We start from the raw sequence: 22,777 nt of genomic DNA, 5'->3' as shown, positions 1-22,777 counted from the left end.
GTAATTAATGGACACTGCTCATCATGGACTAATGTTATTAGTGGAGTCCCTCACGGTTCAGTGTTGGGTCCATTGTTGTTTTCTGCATTTATAAATAATATTGATGATGGTATATCAAGCTTAATGTCCAATTTTGCAGACGATACAAAGGTGGGCAGGGTTGTTAAGGATGCTACTGACGCTATGCTGCTGCAACAGGATCTGGAAAGGTTCAGCAGATGGGCTGAGAGGTGGCAAATGAAGTTTAACATTGACAAATGTAAAGTACTACATATGGGAAGCAGCAACCCCAGAGCAACGTATCAACTCTGTGGTACTACACTGACAGTGGTAGAGAATGAAAAGGACCTGGAGGTAATTGTGCAGGCAGATATGAAGTTCTCTGTGCAGTGCAGACGGGCTGCAAGAGTAGCTCATGGTGTCTTATCAATGATATACAGAAATTTTTCTAGCAGGGATAGGGAGGTGATTATTCCCTTGTATAAGGCAATGGTCAGGCCGCACCTTGAGTACTGTATACAGGTCTGGAGGCCTCATTCCAAGAAGGATGTAGAGCTGCTGGAACGAGTACAGAGAAGGGCAACAAGGTTAGTGAACGGAACGAAGGGTTGCTCTTACAAAGAAAGGCTTAAGTTTTGCAAATTACAGTGTCTGGAGACTAGTCACCGGCGTGGTGATCTGATTGAGGTGTACAAAGCCTTGAATGGTTTGAGCATGCTCAATGCTGATGGGATGCTGCCTCTTGCTCAGAATAATCACCTGAGAGGGCATAAATTCAGATTGAGGAAAGACACATGTAGGATAGATGTGCGGAAATTTGCCTTTAGCCAGCGGGTAGTTGGTTGGTGGAACAGACTTCCATCTCTTGTTGTGGAAGTTGATAGCCTAAATAAATTTAAGGCTCAGCTGGACAGGTATTTCGAAAGAACGGAGGGGTGAAATGGAAGGGGTTTTTTTTTTTTTTTTTTGGCTGATGCTGCATAAGCTTGCTTTCTTGCATCATATGCCTCTACTAATGCTAATGCTGTCATTGTGGAAGTTGATAGGTTGAATAAATTTAAGGAGGAACTGGACAGGCATTTGGAGGGAATGGTGTGATTTTTTTTTTTTTGGCTGATGCTGCATAAGCTCATACACTTGCTTTCTTGCATCACTTGCGACTACTACTACTACTTTCTGGAACAGGACATGTTGCCAAGGGGAATACTTATATATTACAATTAAAACCCTACTATTCTTCTAGGCTACTGATTACCCTAAGATATTCCAGCCAAAACACCAATATGATAGTAGTGAGAGTAGCGAGTTGTACCTTTCAAAGTCACTAGCTAAATTTAAAAAAATATGCTAACGAACGCTACTAAGCCTATTTAATCTGTTTGTAAAACACAAATTAATACGTTAACTATTCAAAAAATACAACAGATATATGCCCAAAAAGTGATTTAACCCTTCAAAATACCTATATATTACAATTTAAACCTTACTGTTCTTCTGTTACACTATGATATTCCCATCAAAAACACTGCTAAGATAGCAGTAGGAGTAGCGAGTTGTAACTTACAAAATCACTAGCTAAATTTAAAAAAATAAGCTAACGAATGCCACTAAGCCTATTTTATCTATTTGTAAAAGAAATTAATATGCTAGCTAATCAAGATACAAAAAAATTCAATATTTGTAAAATAATAAGAGAAGTTTACCTCAATATAATATAATACTCTCCAGCCATTAAAACAAAAAAATCACAAATCTTACATTACAATAAAAATAAAAAATAATTAAAACTCAATTGAACACAATTAAAAAATTAAAAAACAAATGAACATAATTAATTTAATTAATTGTGTTCATTTGATTTCTAATTGTGTTCATTTGTTTTTTAATTTTTAATTGTGTTCAATTGAGTTTTAATTATTTTTTATTTTTACTGTAACGTAAGATTTGTGATTTTTTTTTCGTTTTAATTGCTGGAGAGTATCATACGGAAGTGTTCTACGTATTATATTGGGGTAAACTTCTGTAATTATTTTACAAATATTGATAACTTAGAACATATTGAGCATTACAGCTCTGGTACATACTATAAAAAAAAATTCAATGAAAACTTATTGGCTTGCGGCAGCTACAGAAGTCTGTCTTCACCAAGTGACATATGACATTGGTGGACAGCACAATGCTGAGTCAGATTGGTGTGGCATAAGCACTGGGAAAGCAAAAATAAGGTTAGGGTGTGTTATAGGCCTAATGACTCTGATGAGTACAATGAACAACTATACAGAGAAAGAGTGGTCCTATAAATAAGGTCTTATAATGAGGGAATTAAACTTACCAGATATTGACTGGAACTTGTGAGTTGGTCACTTGCATACTAGCAAAACTTTTGAGGATTTATTGGATGATTATTTCCTACAGTAGTACGTTCCAGAGGAAACCAGAAGGAGTAACACTCTGATCATCAGCAGTGATTGTTCATGCATTAAGAATTTGCAGATAAAGGAACCAGTAGATCGCAGTGATCACAGTGTATTGATGTGTGATTTATTAAATATGTAATTACCATCAAGGGTTAAGGGAAGGGGTTTTGCTTTAGTAAAGGTAACTACCGTGGTTTCGGACAGTTTTTAAATTCTATACTGTGGGACCAATTGATGATATTACCTAGCAAATTCTAAATGGAAAGCATTCAGAGAATTAATCTTGGAGGCTGCTAGGCTTTTCATACCAACTAAGAAATGCTCTTCAAGATTTAGGCCTAAATGCATGTCATACGAATATGACATCCATTTAGGCCTTACAACTACATTTATCTTTAGCATTAGCATTAGAAGAGGCATATGATGCAAGAAAGCAAGCTTATGCAGCATCAACCAAAAAAAAAAAAACCCACTTCCACTTCATTTCTTCCTTCGGTTAAAATACCTGTCCAGCTGAGCCTTAAATTTATTTAGGCTATCAACTTCCACGACAAGGGATAGAAGTCTGTTCCACCAACCAACTACCCTCTGACTAAAAGCAAATTTCCTCACGTCTATCCTACATCAGTCTTTCCTCAATTTGAATTTATGCCCTCTCAGGTGATTATTCTGTGCAAGAGGAAGAATCCCATCAGCATTGAGCATGCTCAAACCATTCAAAGCTTTATACACCTCTATCAGATCACCTCACTGGCGCCTAGTCTCCAGACACTGTAATTTGCAAAACTTAAGCCTTTCTTCATAAGAGTACCCCTTTGTTCCATTCGCTAATCTTGTTGCCCTTCTCTGTACTCGTTCCAGCAGCTCTACATCCTTCTTGAAATGAGGCCTCCAGACCTGCATATAGTACTCAAGGTGTGGCCTGACCATTACGTTATACAAAGGAATAATCACCTCCTTATCCCTGCTAGAAAAATTCCTGTATATCATTGACAAGACACCATGAGCTACTCTTGCAGCCTGTCTGCACTGTTCAGAGAACTTTATATCTGCCTGCACAATTACCCCCACGTCCTTTTCATTCTCTACCACTGTCAGTGTAGTACGACAGAGTTGATACCTTGCTCTGGGATTACTGTTTCCCATATGTAGTACTTTACACTTGTCAATGTTAAACTTCATTTGCCACCTCTCAGCCCATCTGCTCAACCTTTCTAGATACTGTTGCAGCAGCATAGTGTCAGTAGTGTCCTTGAGAACCCTGCCAACCTTTCTATCATCTGCAAACTTTAACATTAAGCTTGATATACCATCATCAATATCATTTATAAATACTGAAAACAATAATGGACCCAACACTGAACCCTGAGGGACTCCACTAATAACATTAGTCCATGATGAGCAGTGTCCATTGATTACCAGTCTCTGTCTTCTCCCCCTCAACCATCCCTTTATCCATAGCAGCAATTTGCCTCCAATGCCACACTGCTCCAATTTGTGCAGCAGTCTTCCATGTGCAACAGTGTCCAAAGCCTTTCTAAGATCCAAGTATATAATATCAAAGTTATTCCCTGCATACAGTTCTTTTGTGACTGCATCATGGTATCCAATCAAATTGGTCAGGCAAGACTTCACCTTAACAAAACCATGCTGTCTCCGAGCTATAACTGAAGTCTTGTCTAGATGATCCTGCAGTGCTTCTTTAACCAGTGTCTCCATTAATATTTCTGGAACAGAAGTTAAACTCACAGGTCTATAATTACTTCTGTCAGCCTTTGATCCTCCTTTGTGAATTGGAGTCACATTTGCACAACTCCAGTCCGTGAGTACCTCCCCTGAGTCCAAGAAAGCTCTCATAATTATGGCTAAGGGTTTGCTTACTTCCTTTGCTACCTCCTTTAATATAACTGGATAGATCCCACCCACCCCAGGTGCCTTTCTTGAACAATTTCTCCTCCACTTTACTCTCAGTTATTGCAAGATTCTCTAGCTTACTGCCAGAGTTGAATACACCTCTGGCATTCCCCTCGCTGAATAACTCCTCATGTGTGAATGTCGATGCAAAATATTTTAGTTTGTTAGCTACCTGAGCAGGATCATCAACATTTGAACCATCGATAGGAAGTGGACCAATCTGATTCATTCCCTTCCTTCTAGAGTTTACATAAGTAAAGAACTCTTTTCTGTTTTTCTTTGCATCCCTTGCCAAAGATTTCTAGTAATCTGCCTTTGCCTGCCTAACCTTCTTTGTAACTTGGTTACAGATCAACTTGTAACTATCATAGGCTTCTGTGTCACATGTTAATTTTTATGTATCCCATGCATTTTTCTTCTCTGTCATATGTCTCATTAGTTCATCTGACATCCATTTAGACCTAAACCTTGAACAATATTTCTGAGTTGGTATGAAAGCCTAGTAGCTTCCAAGATAAGTTCTTTGAATGCTTCTCATTTTGAATTTGCTGTTTGTAACATCTTCAGTTGGTCCCACTGTACTATAGAATTTAAATACTGTCTCAGACCATCGTAGTCGCCGTTATGAAAGCAATAACCCTTCCCTTTACCCCTAATGGTAGTTACCTCTTTGAGTAAATCCCACTTCAGCACACTGTGATCACTGCCACCTAGTGGTTCATTTATCTGCAGATTCTTAATGCATGAAGAATCACTACTGATAATCAAATCAAGAGTATTACTCCCTCTAGTTGCCTCCCGAGCATGCTGATGTAGAAAACAATCATGCAATAAATCCACAAAAGCCTTGCTAGTGTGTGAGTTACCAACCCACGAATTCCAGTCAATATCTGGGAAATTAAAATCCCCCATTATAAGACTCTCTGATGTACTGGCCCAATCTATTTCCCTGTACAGTTTCTTATTATACTCATCAGAGTCATTAGGCCTATAGCACACTCCTACTCTCAATTTTGATCTCCCAAAAATCACAAAATTAAAAGTACAATTTAATTGACAACGAAGTTTAACAAGTTTAATAGATTTTACTGATTAATTGACAATATTATACTATACTATGCTAACACTATCTACTTCGGAATATAATGTATCGTATAACAAAGTCGGAAAGTTACGGACGCTTAAGTATTAATTGACTTCCAAATCTCGCTGTCTCAATTCAGAATAAACTAACGATCCTGCAACAGGTCTATAAGCTACTTATAGAAAATAATTTGATTTAAAAAATGGTCCATAAAGCTGCTAAATATGGCTAAAAAACTTCTCGTTCAGCGGAGCTGCAACTTGTAACACATGGATTTGATACCCTTACCGATACTTTTATGCAGTTACAAGGCCGAGTAAAGAATAAATACACCAGATTAATCAGAAAATCACAAAATAATGCTATACTACTAAATTTAAATCAAAAGTTTTAGAAAAACAATAATTTAAAATCAATAAATAAAAAAAATCCACTTAGCAGCTTTGAACACGTCTGGCTCCCACTAGCCTCGTCAGCAGACAAGGCATCATGTCATATTGGATGTCATATTCATATGACATCCAGTATGACATGATAAATGTAGTGGTAAATTTAGTAGTAAATGTCTGTTAATTATTTATCTACTTTCACTGGAAGCATCCAGCTCTTCTTATCACACACAATTTAATAAGTGTAATCTTTTACTGCCAAGTACATAATCTCTTCTTTTAATATACTTGGTTGTTCAGTTTTTATGCCTACTACAACAGGCATAAATTTTTGAAGGAGTGTCAGTCTGTTCAGAAGACATCCAATCTTATCTGTAGAATCACTTACCATGGCACTGTGAGCAATATGCTTTTAATATGGCAAAATTTTTTATTACAAAAAATAAGCACAGTGGGATGTCGTTTGGAATCACTTTGATTACTGTCATCTGTCGCAACTGAAAATGGTCCATTTCTCAGAGCCAACACTACCTCTTTTTTCTCTATTTGTGCAGTTTTATTTTTCAGTATATTTTTTTACCTACTTCATCATGCCTTATAAAGAATATGTACAAAAACCACACATGGCTTAGGAAATAAAATTCCCCACTCTATAATTTTGAACATTACTTTATACTTTTTTTCAGGTTATAAATAAAAAATCGTGTTTGTATGTAGTGAATTACCGAAATTGACAAAATGGCATCGTTTTCATCATATCTCATATTGTGACTTCACAATCTGTTATTGCATTAGCTTGAATAAGTAACTCTTCACCAGTGGAAAAGACTCTTGTTACTTATTCTCAGTGGATACCACCACCTAGATCATTTCAAGGCTATTTGACCTCTCATCAATGGGTGGGTAGATACCCTGGTGTTGCAATAGCTACAACCTAGTTATGAAGTGTAACTTCACATTATGAGAGACACCAGATGGTATACAACAATATGGACTAAAAATATTTAGTACTTAAGCATCAAATTACAGGAAATTCACTAAACAGGTTAGTGCATTAGCATTATGTTTTTATCTTGTGAATAACCAAAATTGATATGAGATATGATGGAAACAATGCCATTTTGCCAATTTTGGTAATCATACAAATATGATGCTAATGCACTAACCTGTTACGTTTAGTGAATTTCCCGTAAGTTGAGGCTTCAGCCCTAAATATTTTCAAGCTGTATGAACATTATATGATAATTCATGCTTAGTTAAAATAAGTGTTTTCTGTAAACCAAAAAAAGTACAAAAATCAGCACCACAAGGTCCTGGGGTTGTCAATTTTTTTGACTTTGTAGCTGTAATTTTTATTCAGAGTATTTTATGCTTTGTCTAATTTTATTCACTTTTTTTAACATAAATTCTGTAAAATATATATATATATTTTTTGCAGTTACATTATGCCTGCACTTTTGCAAGTATACAAAATTTAAATCGTAATTGATAGTAATAATTTTTTGTAAAGTAAAAAGTTAAAAATGCTGTTTTAACTGTATTTTTTGTTTTTTTTCCCTTTTGCTAATAGTATGGAAATGTCATGGAGAACTCAGATCCAGGAATTATATATGTTTTCTTGTTATGTTACTCTGCATCCACAATTATGCAAGCATTTTTCTTCAGTACCTTGTTTTCTCGTGCTAATGTTGCTGCTGCTGCTGGTGGAATTATTTTTTTCATTACTTATATTCCGTATCCATTTCTTTTTTTGTGGGAAGAAAAGTTGTCTCTGTATAGTAAATTAACAGCGGTAAGAAAATTTGTTGCATTTTTAAGTATTTTAATTATGTACAAAGATAATATATAATTTTTAAATATTTGTGTAGTGTTATAACATGACATAATATGACAGCTTATAGTTTTGTTTTGTTTTTTTCTATTCAACCTAAGCTTATTTCTAAGCAAATCTTCCCTTTATACAGAAAAAACTGCTATCCACCTCATCTGTCCATCCACTCTGATATTTTGTCTACTTCTTCCTTTAATTTTTTCAAACTACCCACCTCCACACCCTCAGATGGAAGTTTGTGCTAACAATCAGTCACTCTCTGGCTGAGAGCAAATTTTCACACATCTGCTCTATAACCATCGTTTTTCAGTTTTATATCCCCGTCGTGAAAGTCTACTATTATTTTTACTGTAATGTAAGATTTGCGATTTTTTTGTTTTAATTGCTGGAGAGTATCATATGGAAGTGTTCTACTTATTATATTGAGGTAAACTTCTCTTACCTCAATTACCTTACTTTACGTTGTGTGTTTCGTCTAAGCAAGAGTTAAGATGCTATCCACATTCGATATACTAAAACCATTTAAGGACTTAAACACTTCAATCAGATCTCCTTGAAGCTAGTTTCCAGACATGCAGTTGCAGGACTGAAGTCTTCTATGGTAAGAGTACTCTTTTGAACTCTGACTAATCTTGTTACTCTTCTTTGCACCCATTCCAATGGATCGATGTCCTTCCTAAAATGAGGCTTTTAGAATTGTATGCAACATGCAAAATGTGACCTAACCATTGCCTTACACAATGGGACAATCATCTTGTCCCCCCGGAAAATTCCTTTATATCATTAGCAGAATCCCATGCGCTGTCCTAACAACCTGTCTATTGCTCATAAAACTTCATGTCATACTGTATAATTAACCCTATGTCCTTTTCTTTCTCTACTATCTTGAGAGTGGTACCACCCAATTGGTTATGCCATTCTGACATTACTGCTTCCCCATATGCAATAGTTTAATTTTTCAGTTTTAAGCTCAGTTGCTACTACTCAGCCCATCTGGCTAATTTTTCTAGGTCTTGTGTTTGTTATGAAGCAAAATTATACCCAGATTTCTGTCATTATCCAACCTTCTTATCGTCTGCAAACTTTGATATTAAACTTGATATGTCTTCATTACGATCATTATTAATTATTGAAAACAATAAAGGACACATCAATGAATGCTGAGGAACTTCACTAGTAACATTAGTCCAAGAAGAGCAGTGCCCATCAATAACCACTCTCTGCCTTCTGTCACTCAGCTATCGTTTTATCGATAGCAGTAACTGCCTATAATGCCACATTGCCACTTTCATGTGGAACAGTATCAAAAAGTTTTTCTGAAACCTAAGTATATGATGTCAAAATTATTTTTTGCATCCAGTTGCTTTGTTGCTATTAGCCAATCAGATTGAGCAGACAAGATCTCTCTTTAATAAATCTACTGTAATTGCTGTATTAGTGCTATAAGTGCCAAGATTATCTGTATTACTTCTTGAGCCACTGTTATTTTTTTGCAATAGAAGTCAAGCTTTCAAGTCAGTAATTATTCACTTCACCCTTTGTTCTCTCTTTTGCAAATAGGAGAGAAAAATGCACACCTTTGTTCATTTTTTGGTCTGTAGTGCTCTTCCCCAAATTCAGAGTTGCTCTCATAATTATGGCTAAAGGCTTATCATTTTTTCTGCTTCTTTTAATACGATTTGATAGATTCCATTAGCAGACGGTATCTCATTTACTTCTAGCTTCAATTTCTCTTTTACTTTCCTCTCAGTTATCACAAAATCATACATCTCCCAGTTATAAATCTGAATGTCCATCCTTCATGCATGAAAAAATGGTTACGGATGGGCATATAGAAATATACCAACATATAACTTGTAAATGCAAAATATTTATTCACTTTTTTAGCAAACAGAACAGAATCATCAATAGTTATACCATTGATATCTAGTGGAACAATGGATTCATTCCTTTCTATTATCAACATAAACAAAGAACTCTTTGCAATTTTTCTTAGCATTCATAGCAAAAGACTTGTAATCTGCCTAACCCCTTTGTTACTTGATTGCAGAGAAGTTTGTACTTCTTGTATGTTTCTTTGTTCCTTGATAATTTTAATTATCCCATAAAATTTTCTTCTTTGTCGTTATTCTCATCAGCTCATTTGCCATCCATTTAGGTCTAAATCTTGAACAGTATCTCTTAGTTGGTATTAAAAGCACAATAGCTTCTGTAGTTACTTCCCTGAATGCTTCACATTTAGAATTTTTAGTTAGTAATGTTATTAGTCAATTCCACTTAAAAGAATTTAAAAACTCTTTATGGCCATTATACAGTGACTTCTTACTTTACCCATGTTTAAATTATGCAGATTACCCAAACAGATGTTCAACCTGGATGAAACAGGTTTATATTGGAAAAAAAAAATGCTGATCGCACTTATATTTCCATTGCTGAAAAGACTGCGCCTGGCTTTCAGGTGGCGAAAGATTGGCTAATATTTCTATTTGGTGCTAATATGGAGGGTCATAAACTGAAACCTGTGTGCATTTACCACTATCAAAACTCTTGTGCCCTTAAAGTTTACGACATGTCATACATGCTGTATACTGGTATTCAAGCCCTAAAGGGTCGATCACTGCTGTTATTTTCAGAATTATCTTGGATCTCGGTTACAACCAAAATTGGAAGTGTATTGTAAGGCAGAAGGAATTCCGTTCAACATCTTACTTATTCTTGATAATGCCCCAAGCCATCCACCCAGTATTGTTGATGTCTGTTCCAATATCTAGATTGTATTTTTCCTGGAAAATACAACCTCAATACTGCAGCCTATGGATCAACATGTGATCAAATCTTTTAAGGATCAGTAATTAAAGCACATTCTGGTAGATCTAATTGACAAGACCGACCATGGATAGATGAGTGTGCAGCAATATTGGTGAGCCTTCAATGTAAAAGATGATTTAAAATTCATTAATGCTGCATGGCGTGAAGTTCCACATAACTGTATTCAAAGTTTGTGGCATAAGTTATGTCCAGATCTTAGCGACTTCTTTAAAGGCTCTGACACCGATTAAGATTTTGAAAAAACTAAAGACAAATGCGTGAAACTTACTAAAAAGATAGGGTTCACTGAAGTGGAGGCAACCGATGTCAATGATTTAATTGATTCGCATCGTCAAAAATTGTCAAATGAAGATCTGTTTGCACTGGAGCAGCATTGCATTCAAGGGGAAAAGGCAGCAGCGAGTGAAAGCTGAGAGGTTAAAGGAGAATGGAGCATAACCATGAAAGGAATATTGAAAGTATTAAGTCTTATAGATGAAGGCCTAAATATGTTAGCTGATGAGACCCTGATCTTGAATGAAGCTCTGAAGTGCAATGTAAAGTTACGCCAGAACTTGGTTGCTACTATGAGTTGTTGCATGAAAAGAGGCAACGTGCAAAGCAACAACTCAGGATTCCTTTTTCAACCGCTCAAGGGAGCACTCATGTGAACTCTCCACCTCCTGGGTTAGCGTAACACCCCCACCCCACCTATCTGGTCTGAATCCTAGGCAGTGGAATATGACCATGACAATACCTCTCATCAAGCTTCCTAAGGCCATCCTCCACCCCAATTTCTCTCTCTCTCTCTCTCTCTCTCTCTCTCTCTCTCTCTCTCTCTCTCTCTCTCGGTTATAGTGAACATACTTTTCCTTACGATGGTACAAAAACAAAAAAAAAAAAAACCAAACCAATAAAGATGAATGAATCTCTTTGTTTGTTCATCATTTTTTAGAGTGCCCAGTCTTCCAACCTAAGAAAATGAATGGTATATACCAGTAGGTGTAACTTAGCTGGATGCGAGAGATACTCTCCTCGGCCTATTATCACATTTTTTAGTGATTATTTACATTATGCTTTAATTTAAATTGAAAGAGACATTCTGCAACTTAATCCACACGTAAATTAAGAAGTCACTGTAGTTACCTTTATGAAAAGAGAACCCCTTCCTGTTGTTTGCCCTTAAGAACAGGTAAATCTATGTAAAGGCACAGATTTATGTCTAACATAAGAGGACAGACTGCTTCTACAGGGATGAAATACACTTAAATAGAAAGGGTGCAAGAATATTTGCTGATGCTATCGAGGCAGTGTTAGGTGAGTCAGAAACTGCTAGCTTGGGGGGATACACAGACTAATAGATTAACAGTAGCCACTGGCAGAGTTGAAAGTGATTCTTTCACTGCTTCTGTTGGAATGAGCAGCAGTCTGGAAAACAAGATGCAGGGTATTTCAGAGACTGGTAGGAGTCATAGCAGTACAACTAAACACATGGGTTGTGTTAGGGTAGCTAAGAATAGGAAGAGGTGCATGTATACTTGTGTATACACCAATGCTAGGAGTTTAGTAAAAATATTTGAGGTGTTGGTCAAAACATCAAAGACAATTATTGTTGGGATATCAGAGACGTGGTGTCATACAGATATAAGGGCGCCTCCGTAGCCAGGTGGGCAGGAGCAGCAGTGCGTAGCACACACTTTCTGATTAGATCGGGGTTCGAGCCCATGACCAACAAATATGGAGGATAAGGTCAGGGAATGACCACCGCATATCCCCAGCCCAGATAAAGGGTGAGGGTTGGCGTCAGGAAGGGCATCTGGCCATAAAAAGATTTCATGCCAAAACAGTAAAACCGCTGACCTCATATATATAATAGGAAAAAGCGAGGACAAAAAAAAAAAAAAAAAAAGTGTAATACAGATATCAGGAATGCAGAACTGGAATTTCGGGAGCACAATGTCTATAGGGAGGGAGGAGGGGTTATGCTATTAGTTAAGAAACACAAAAAATCCAAGGAAGTATAGCCAATCAACATCACTGGACAGTACAGTGTCGAGTCAGTTTGGTGTGACGTAAGCACTGGGAGATCAAAATTGAGAGTAGGAGTGTGTTATAGGCCTAATGACTGAAGAGTATAATGAAAACCTGTACAGGGAAATAGAGTGGGCCATTAAATCAGAGAGTCTTATAATGGGAGATTTTAATTTCCCAGATATTGACTGGAATTTGTGGTTTGGTCACTCACACACACACACACACACACACACACACACACACACACACACACACACACACACACACACACACACACACACACACACACACACACTAGCAAGGCTTTTGTGGATTTATTCAATGATTGTTTTCTACATCGCATGTTCAAGAGGCAACTAGAGGGAGTAATACTCTTGATCTGATTATCAGTAGTGATTCTTCATGCATCAAGAATCTGCAGATAAAAGAAGCACTAGATGGCAGTGATCACAGTGTGCTGAAGTGGGATTTACTCAAAGAGGTAACTACCATCAGGGGTGAAGGGAAGAGTGTTTGCTTTCGAAAGGCGACTATGGTGGTCTGAGACAGTATTTAAATTCCATACGGTGGGAGCAACTGATGATGTCACCAACCGCAAATTCAAAATGGGAGGCATTGAAAGAATTAATATTGGAAGCTACTAGGCTTTACATACCAAATAAGAAATACTGTTCAAAGTTTAGGCCTAAGTGGATGTCAGATGAACTAATAAGACATGTGGCAAAGAAGTGAAATGCATGGGATGCATATAAATTAATGGGTGACATGGAAGCCTATGATAGATATAAGCTGGTCTGTAACGAAGTCACAAAGCAGGTTAGACAAGCAAAGGCAGATTATGAGAAATCTTGGCAAAGGGTGCAAAGAAAAACAGCAAAGAGTTCTTTACCTATGTAAACTCTAGAAGGAAAGGGATGAATCAGATTGGTCCATTGGATATTGATGGTTCAACTGTTGATGATCCTGCTCACGTGGCTAACAAACTAAAAGAGTATTTTCATCTACATTCACACATGAAGAGTTATTCAGGGAGGAGAGTGCCAGAGGTGAATTAAACTCTGGCAGTGAGCTAAATAATTTTGTAATAACTGAGAGGAAAGTGGAGGAAAAATTGTTGAAGATAACCATAAAAAAGGATACAAATGGTAGATTTAAAATTCAAAGTTAAAATGAAGTTTAACCTTGACAAATGCAAAGTACTGCATACGGGTAGAAGTAACCTCAGAGAAACGTACCAACTGTGTGGTACTACACTTAAGATGGTAGAAAATGAAAAAGACCTGGGAGTAATTGTGCAGTCAGATATGAAGTTTTCTGAGCTATGCAGACAGGCTGCCAGGGCAGGTCATGGGGTTTTGTCAATGATATATAGGAATTTTGCTAGCAAGGAAAAGGAGGTGATTGTCCCTCTGTATAAGGCAATGGTCAGGCCACACCTTGAGTACTGCGTACAGGTCTGGAGGCCTCATTTTACGAGGGATGTAGATTTGCTTGAGTGTGTATAGAGAAGGGCAACAAGATTGGTGAGGGGAATGAAGGGATCCTCTTACCAAGAGAGTCTTAAGTCTGCAAATTGCAGTGAGTGGAAACTAGGCACCTGCGCGGTGATCTGTTTGAGGTGTATAAGGCCTTAAATGGGTTGAACCCGCTGAATTCGGCGCTTCCGTAGCCAGGTGGGAAGGAGCAGCAGTGCATAGCACACGCTTCTTGATTAGTCCGGGATTCAAGCCCGTCACCACCAAATACGGAGGATGCGGAAAGGTCAGGGAATGACCACCGCATATCCCGGAGGAATATGGCCTTAGTTGCTAATGCTCCTAAAAACCAAAACCAAACCCGCTGAATTCTGATGGGATCCTTCCACTTGTTCAGCTTATGAACCTAAGGGGGCATAAATTCAAATTAAAAAAAGACAAATGTAGAATAGATGTGCGAAAATTTGCCTTTAGCCTGTGGGTGGTTCATTGCTGGAACAAACTTCCATCTATCGTTGTGGAAGTTGATAGGTTAAATAAATTTAAGGAGGAACTGGACAGGCATTTGGAGGGAATGGTGTGATTTTTTTTTTTTTTTTTGTGGCTGATGCTGCATAAGCTCATACACTTGCTTTTTTGCGTCACATGCCACTACTTCTACTATTACTATAGTATTATCGATTAATCAGTAAAATTTATTAATCTTGTTAAACATCACCGTCAATTAAATTGCACTTTTTTAACGAAATAACGACTTAAATTTTACAAACGTAACATTATTAATTACTACATAACTTGATACAGAAGTTATATAACGAAACTCGGAGATAATACTCCATACTGAAAAAAAATTTTAAAAATACATATACAGGGTGATTCCCTACCAGTGCGACAAACTTGCAGGAGGTGTAGGGGGCACAAAGACGAATCGGAATCACATAGCATTGCAGGGTCCGAAATGCTTTCGTCATGCAGTAGAGGACGTTGAATGGGAGGTCGCGTGAACAGCGATCCCGCTGGAAGTCAGCATTTGCGAACCATTTCTGTTGAAGAAACCAAGTAGCAAAAGTCCTCCGGAGTGGATAATGTGCAGGCTCCAATGATTGGACGCGTCACAGATGTTATGAACTCATTTGGTTTGTTGACTGTATCCTCCATACAGTGGATTGGGAAATACCCAATCGTTGGCCTATTGCTTGAGTACTCGTACTCGGATTGCCTTCTGCAAGATGTAGGACATTCTCCTCATTGTCTGGCGTCCTAGTCGTTCGCTCTCGATTCATGGTACCTCTCGTGAAACAACCAGTCTCACGTAACCTTCTGTGCACACGTGTGAAAATCGTATGATGAGGAGCACGCCTGTGCGTGAAATGTTCCTGTACAAGCGCAGAGCGGCACACCTGTTACAGTCCGCAGCTCCATGCGCAAGGTGCATGTCGGCCAGTTCAACGTTTGAATACTCGTCCATCCTACTGCCTCGGGAACCGGTTTGCAAATGCTGACTTCCAGCGTGATCGCTGTTCACGCGACCTCCCGTTCAATGGCCTCTACCGCATCACGAAGGCATTTCGGACCCTGCAATGCTATGTGATTCCGATTCGTCTTTGAGCCTCCTACACCTCCTGCAAGTTATAACCCTGTATATAGTAGTAGTAGTAGTAGTAGTAGTGGCATGTGATGCAAGAAAGCAAATGTATGAGCTTATGCAGCATCAGCCAAAAAAAAAAAAAAAAAATCACACCATTCCCTCCAAATTCCTGCCCAGTTCCTCCTTAAATTTATTCAACCTATCAACTTCCACAACGACAGATGGAAGTTTGTTCTAGCAATTAACCACTCACTGGCTAAAGGCAAATTTCTGCACATCTATTCTACATCTGTCTTTTCTTAATTTGAATTTATGCCCCCTTAGGTTCGTAATCTGAACAAGTAGTAGTAATAGTAGTGGTGGCACTTGATGCAAGAAAGCAAGTGTAGGAGCTTATGCAGCATCAGCCAAAAAAAAAAAAAAATCACACCATACCCTCCAAATGCCTGTCCAGTTCCTCCTTAAATTTATTTAACCTATCAACTTCCACAACGACAGATGGAAGTTTGTTCCAGCAATTAACCACCCGCTGGCTAAAGGCAAATTTCCGCACATCTATTCTACATCTATCCTTTCTTAATTTGAACTTATGTCCCCGTAGGTTCGTATTCTGAACAAGTGGGAGGATCCCAAGAGAATTCAGCGTGCTCAACCCATTCAAGGCCTTATAGACCTCGATCAGATCACCGCGCAGGTGCCTAGTCTCCAGCCACTGCAATTTGCAGAACTTAAGCCTCTCTTGGTAAGAGGATCCCTTCATTCCCCTCACCAATCGTGTTGCTCTTCTCTGTACACGCTCAAGCAAATCTACATCCTTCCTAAAATGAGGCCTCCAGACCTGTACGCAGTACTCAAGGCGTGGCCTGACCATTGCCTTATACAGAGGGACAATCACCTCCTTTTCCCTGCTAGCAAAATTCCTATATATCATTGACAAAACCCCATGACCTGCCCTAGCAGCCTGTCTACATTGCTCAGAAAACTTCATATCTGACTGCACAATTACTCCCAGGTCTTTTTCATTTTCTACCACCTTAAGTGTAGTACCACACAGTTGGTACGTTTCTCTGGGGTTACTTCTACCCATATGCAGTACTTTGCATTTGTCAAGGTTAAACTTCAGTTGCCACTTCTTAGCCCATCTGCCCAAATTATCTAGATCCTGTTGCAGTAGCACACTGCCATTACTGTCATTAACAACCCTGCCAACCTTCGTGTCATCTGCAAACTTCGACATTAAGCCTGATATACCTTCATCAATATCATTGATAAATATACAAAACAACAGTGGACCCAACACCGAACCCTGTGGGACTCCACTAATAACATTAGTCCACGAAGAGCAGCACCCATTGATTACCACCCTCTGTCTTCTCCCACTTAACCATCCTTTTATCCATTGTAGCAACTTACCCTTAATACCATTCTGCTCCAATTTGTACAGTAGTCTTCCATGCACAACAGTGTCAAAAGCTTTCCTGAAATCCAAGTATATGATATCAAAATTATTTTTTGCATCCAGTTCCTTTGTGACCACATCATAATAACCAATCAAATTTGTCAGACAAGACTTTCCCTTAACAAGCCCATGCTGTGTCTGAATTATTGCTGCAGTCTTGTCTAGGAATTTGCTTTGTAAAAAGGATAGGTGGAATAGGACCAGGGTATGTCTGCCAGGGGCAAAGGTTGATGACGTTGTAGAGCGGATATCATCTTTTAAGGGCACAAAAGGTGATATAGTTGTACACGTTGGCACTAATGATATTAAGAGTAGGAGACCGGCGGAACTACTTAGCAAGTACAGGTCACTGTTGAAAAAAAGCCGTGAATTAGGGTTGAACTTGAGAGTGTCTGCAATTCTGCCCAGACACGATAGGAGGGAGTATATGATGAGAGCCTTGTCGATCAATTCGGCCCTGGAGGGATTGTGCAAGGCTCAAGGGGTAAAATTTTTTTCAGCCTGGACTGTACTTGTTAACAGGAGAGATTGCTTCTACAGGGATGGGATACACTTAAATAGAAAGGGTGCAAGAATTTTTGCTGATGCTGTCGAGGCAGTGTTAGGTGGGTCGGAAAACTGCTAGTTTTTAGCATTAGCATTAGCATTAGCATTAGTAGAGGCATTTGATGCAAGAAAGCAAGCTTATGCAGCATCAGCCAAAAAAAAAAAAAAAAAAAAAAAAAAACCCACTTCCACGTCACCCCTCTGTTCGTTCAAAATACCTGTCCAGCTGAGCCTTAAACTTATTTAGGCTATCAACCTCCACCACAAGGGAGGGCAGTCTGTTCCACCAACCAACCACCCGCTGGCTAAAGGCAAATTTCCGCACGTCTATCCTACATCTGTCTTTCCTCAATTTGAATTTATGCCCTCTCAGGTGATTTTTCTGAGCTAGAGGAAGAATCCCATCAGCATTGAGCATGCTTAAACCATTCAAGGCTTTATACACCTCTATCAGATCACCTCGCTGGTGCCTAGTCTCCAGACACTGTAATTTGCAAACTTTAAGCCTTTCTTCGTAAGAGCACCCCTTTGTTCCATTCACTAATCTTGTTGCCCTTCTCTGTACTCGTTCCAGCAGCTCTACATCCTTCTTGAAATGAGGCCTCCAGACCTGTATACAGTACTCTAGGTGTGGCCTGACCATTGCCTTATACAATGGAATAATCACCTCCTTATCCCTGCTGGAAAAATTCCTGTATATCATTGACAATACTCCATGAGCTACTCTTGCAGCCCGTCTGCACTGCTCAGAGAACTTCATATCTGCCTGCACAATCACCCCCAAGTCCCTTTCATTCTCTACCACTGTCAGTGTAGTACCACAGAGTTGATACATTGCTCTGGGATTGCTGTTTCCCATGTGTAGTACTTTACATTTGTCAATGTTAAACTTCATTTGCCACCTCTCAGCCCATCTGCTCAACCTTTCCAGATCCTGTTGCAGCAGCATAGTGTCAGTAGTGTCCTTGACAACCCTGCCAACCTTTGTATCATCTGCAAACTTGGACATTAAGCTTGATATACCATCATCAATATCATTTATAAATACAGAAAACAATAGTGGACCCAACACTGAGCCCTGAGGGACTCCACTAATAACATTAGTCCACGATGAGCAGTGTCCATTGATTACCACTCTCTGTCTTCTCCCCCTCAACCACCCCTTTATCCATAGCAGCAATTTGCCTCCAATGTCACACTGCTCCAATTTGTGTAGCAGTCTTCCATGTGCAACAGTATCAAAAGCCTTTCTAAGATCCAAGTATATAATATCAAAGTTATTCCCTGCATCCAGTTCTTTTGTGACTGCATCATAGTATCCAATCAAGTTGGTCAGGCAAGACTTCCCCTTAACAAAACCATGCTGTGTCTGAGCTATAACTGAAGTCTTGTCTAAATGATCCTGCAGTGCTTCTTTAACCAGTGCCTCCATTAATTTTCCTGGAACAGAAGTTAAGCTCACAGGTCTATAATTACTTGTGTCAGCCTTTGATCCTCCTTTGTGAATTGGGGTCACATTTGCACATTTCCAGTCTATGGGTACCTCCCCTGAGTCCAAGGAAGCTCTCATAATTATGGCTAAGGGTTTGCTTACTTCCTTTGCTGCCTCCTTTAATATAACTGGATAGATCCCATCCACCCCGGGTGCCTTTCTTGTGTTTATCTTCAACAGTTTCTCCTCCACTTTACGCCCAGTTATTTCAAGATTCTGTAGCTTACTGCTAGAGTTGAATACACCTCTGGCATTCCCCTTGCTGAATAACTCCTCATGTGTGAATGTTGATGCAAAATATTCATTTAGTTTGTTAGCTACCTGAGCAGGATCATCAACAGTTGACCCATCAATATCAAGTGGACCAATCTGATTCATCCCCTTCCTTCTAGAGTTTACATAAGTAAAGAACTCTTTGCTGTTTTTCTTTGCATCCCTTGCCAAGGATTTCTCGTAATCTGCCTTCGCCTGCCTAACCTCCTTTGTAACTTGGTTGCATATCAACTTGTATCTATCATAGGCTTCTGTGTCATGTGTTAATTTGTAAGTATCCCATGCATTTTTCTTCTCTGCCATATGCCTCATTAGTTCATCTGACATCCATTTTGGCCTAAACCTTGAACAATATTTCTTAGTTGGTATGTAAAGCCTAGTAGCTTCCAAGATAAGTTCTTTGAATGCTTCCCATTTTGAATTTGCTGTTGGTAACATCATCAGTTGGTCCCACTGTATAGAATTTAAATACTGTCTCAGTCCATCGTAGTCGCCTTTACGGAAGCAATAACCCTTCCCTTTACCCCTAATGGTAGTTACCTCTTTCAGTAACTCCCACTTCAGCACACTGTGATCACTGCCACCTAGTGGTTCATTTATCTGCAGATTCTTAATGCATGAAGAATCACTGCTGATAATCAAATCAAGAGTATTACTCCCTCTAGTTGCCTCCCGAACATGCTGATGTAGAAAACAATCATCCAATAAATCCACAAAAGCCCTGCTAGTGTGTGAGTAACCAGCCCCCAAATTCCAGTCAATATCTGGGAAATTAAAATCTCCCATTATAAGACTCTCTGATTTACTGGCCCACTCTATTTCCCTGTACAGTTCCTTATTATACTCATCAGAGTCATTAGGCCTATAGCACACTCCTACTCTCAATTTTGATCTCCCAATGCTTATGTCACACCAAACTGACTCAACACTGCACTGTCCAGCGATTGTGACCGGCTTCACTTCCTTGGTTTTTATGTGTTTCTTAACTAATAGCATAACCCCTCCCCCCTTCCTATCCTGTCTATCCTTTCTGTAGACGTTGTACTCCCCAAATTGCAGTTCTGCATCCCTTATATCTGTGTGACACCACGTCTCTGTTATCCCAACAATATCTGCCTTTGATGTTTTGAGCAATACCTCAAATTCATCAAATTTATTTACTAAACTCCTAGCATTGGTGTACACGCAAGTATACCTGCACCTGTTTCTATTCTTAGCTACCCGAACACAACCCATGTGTTTACTTGTACCGCAATGGCTCCCAGCAGTCTGTGAAATACCATGCATCTTGTTTTTCAGGCTTCTGCTCATTCTAATAGAAGCAGTGCAAGAATCTCTTTCACCTCTGCCAGTGGCTACTGTCAATCTATTGGTCTTTGTCTCCCCCCAGTTGGGGGGGATACAAGGACTAATAGATTAACAGTAGCCACTGGCAGAGGTGGAAGTGATTCTTGCACTGCTTCTATTGAAATGAGCAGAAGCCTGAAAAACAAGATGCCGGATATTTCAGAGACTGCTGGTAGTCATTGCGGTACAAGTAAACACATGGGTTGTGTTAGGGTAGCTAAGAATAGAAACAGGTGCATGTATACCTGTGTGTACACCAATGCTAGGAGTTTGGTAAATAAATTTGATGAATTTGGGGTATTGCTCAAAACATCAAAGGCAGATATTGTTGGGATATCAGAGACGTGGTGTCACACAGATATAAGTAATGCGGAACTGGAATTTGGGGAATACAATGTGTATAGAAAAGATAGACAGGACAGGAGGGGAGGAGGGGTTATGCTATTAATTAAGAAACACATAAAGTCCAAGGAAGTGAAGCCAGTCGACATCGATGGACAGGGCAGTGTCGAGTCAGTTTGGTGTGACATAAGCATAGGGAAATCAAAATTGAGAGTAGGAGTGTGCTATAGGCCTAATGATTCTGATGAGTATAATAAGATATTGTACAGGGAAATAGAGTGGGCCAGTAAATCAGAGAGTCTTATAATGGGGGATTTTAATTTCCCAGATATTGACTGGAATTTGTGGGTTGGTCACTCGCACACTAGCAAGGCTTTTGTGGATTTATTGGATGATTGTTTTCTACATCAGCATGTTCGTGAGGCAACAAGAGGGAGCAATACTCTTGATCTGATTATCAGTAGTGATTCTTCATGCATTAAGAATCTGCAGATAAATGAACCACTAGGTGGCAGTGATCACAGTGTGTTGAAGTGGGATTTACTCAAGGAGGTAACTACCATCAGAGGTAAAGGGAAGGGTTTTTGTTTTCGTAAAGGCGATTATGATGGTCTGAGACAGTATTTAAATTCTATACAGTGGGACCAACTGATGATGTTACCAACAGCAAACTCAAAATGGGAAGCATTCAAGGAACTAATCTTGGAGGCTACCAGGCTTTACATACCAACTAAGAAATATTGTTCAAGGTTTAGGCCTAAATGGTTGTCAGATGAACTAATGAGACATGTGGCAGAGAAGAAAAATGCATGGGATACATACAAATTAATGGGTGACATGGAAGCCTATGATAGATATAAGTTGGTCTGTAACCAAGTCACAAAGGAGATTAGGCAGGCAAAGGCAGACTACGAAAAATCCTTGGCAAAGGATGCAAAGAAAAACAGAAAAGAGTTCTTTACATATTTGAACTCGAGAAGGAAAGGAATGAATCAGATTGGTCCACTGGATATTGATGGTTCAACAGTTGAGGATCCTGCCCAGATGGCTAACAATCTAAACGAGTATTTTGCATCTACATTCACGCATGAGGAGTTATTCAGGAAGGAGAATGATGTAGGTAAAGTAAACATGGGCAGTGAGCTGGATGATTTTGTAATAACTGAGAGGAAAGTGGAGGAGAGATTGTTGAGGATAAACATAAAAAAGGCACCTGGGGTGGATGGGATCTATCCAGTTATATTAAAGGAGGCAGCAAAGGAAGTATGCAAACCCCTAGCCATAATTATGAGAGCTTCTTTGGACTCAGGGGAGGTACCCATAGACTGGAGAAGTGCAAATGTAACCCTAATTCACAAAGGAGGATCAAAGGCTGACACAAGTAATTATAGACCTGTTAGTTTAACTTCTGTTCCAGGTAAATTAATGGAGGGACTGGTTAAAGAAGCACTGCAGGATCATCTAGACAAGAATTCAGTTATAGCTCAGACGCAGCATGGTTTTGTTAAGGGCAGGTCTTGCCTGACCAATTTGATTGGATACTATGATGTAGTCACAAAAGAACTGGATGCAAGGAATAACTTTGATATTATATATTTGGATCTTAGAAAGGCTTTTGATACTGTTGCACATGGAAGACTGCTGCACAAATTGGAGCAGAGTGGTATTGGAGGCAAATTGCTGCTATGGATAAGGGGATGGTTGAGTGGCAGAAGACAGAGAGTGGTAATCAATGGACACTGCTCAACGTGGACTAATGTTATTAGTGGAGTTCCTCA

General features: G+C 39.0%; 1 protein-coding gene across 1 annotated transcript in view; it reads left to right on the top strand.

Annotated features, from left to right (window-relative positions):
* The window catches only part of LOC150077598 (phospholipid-transporting ATPase ABCA1-like), a gene marked incomplete at its 3' end in the record, with an annotated part of 856,770 nt that overhangs the window by 335,014 nt on the left and 498,979 nt on the right, over window positions 1-22,777 (top strand). The window contains exon 16 of the mRNA XM_090386943.1: window positions 7,375-7,596. Coding sequence (XP_090243069.1) covers window positions 7,375-7,596 — 222 coding nt within the window. The remainder of the gene's footprint in view (window positions 1-7,374; window positions 7,597-22,777) is intronic.

Source organism: Mastigoproctus giganteus, chromosome 12, assembly GCF_048544385.1.
Source record: "Mastigoproctus giganteus isolate SK-2022 chromosome 12, ASM4854438v1, whole genome shotgun sequence".
Lineage (NCBI taxonomy): Eukaryota > Metazoa > Arthropoda > Arachnida > Uropygi > Thelyphonidae > Mastigoproctus > Mastigoproctus giganteus.
The sequence above is the reverse complement of the archived record's forward strand: the minus strand, read 5'-3'. Positions and strand labels throughout refer to the sequence as shown.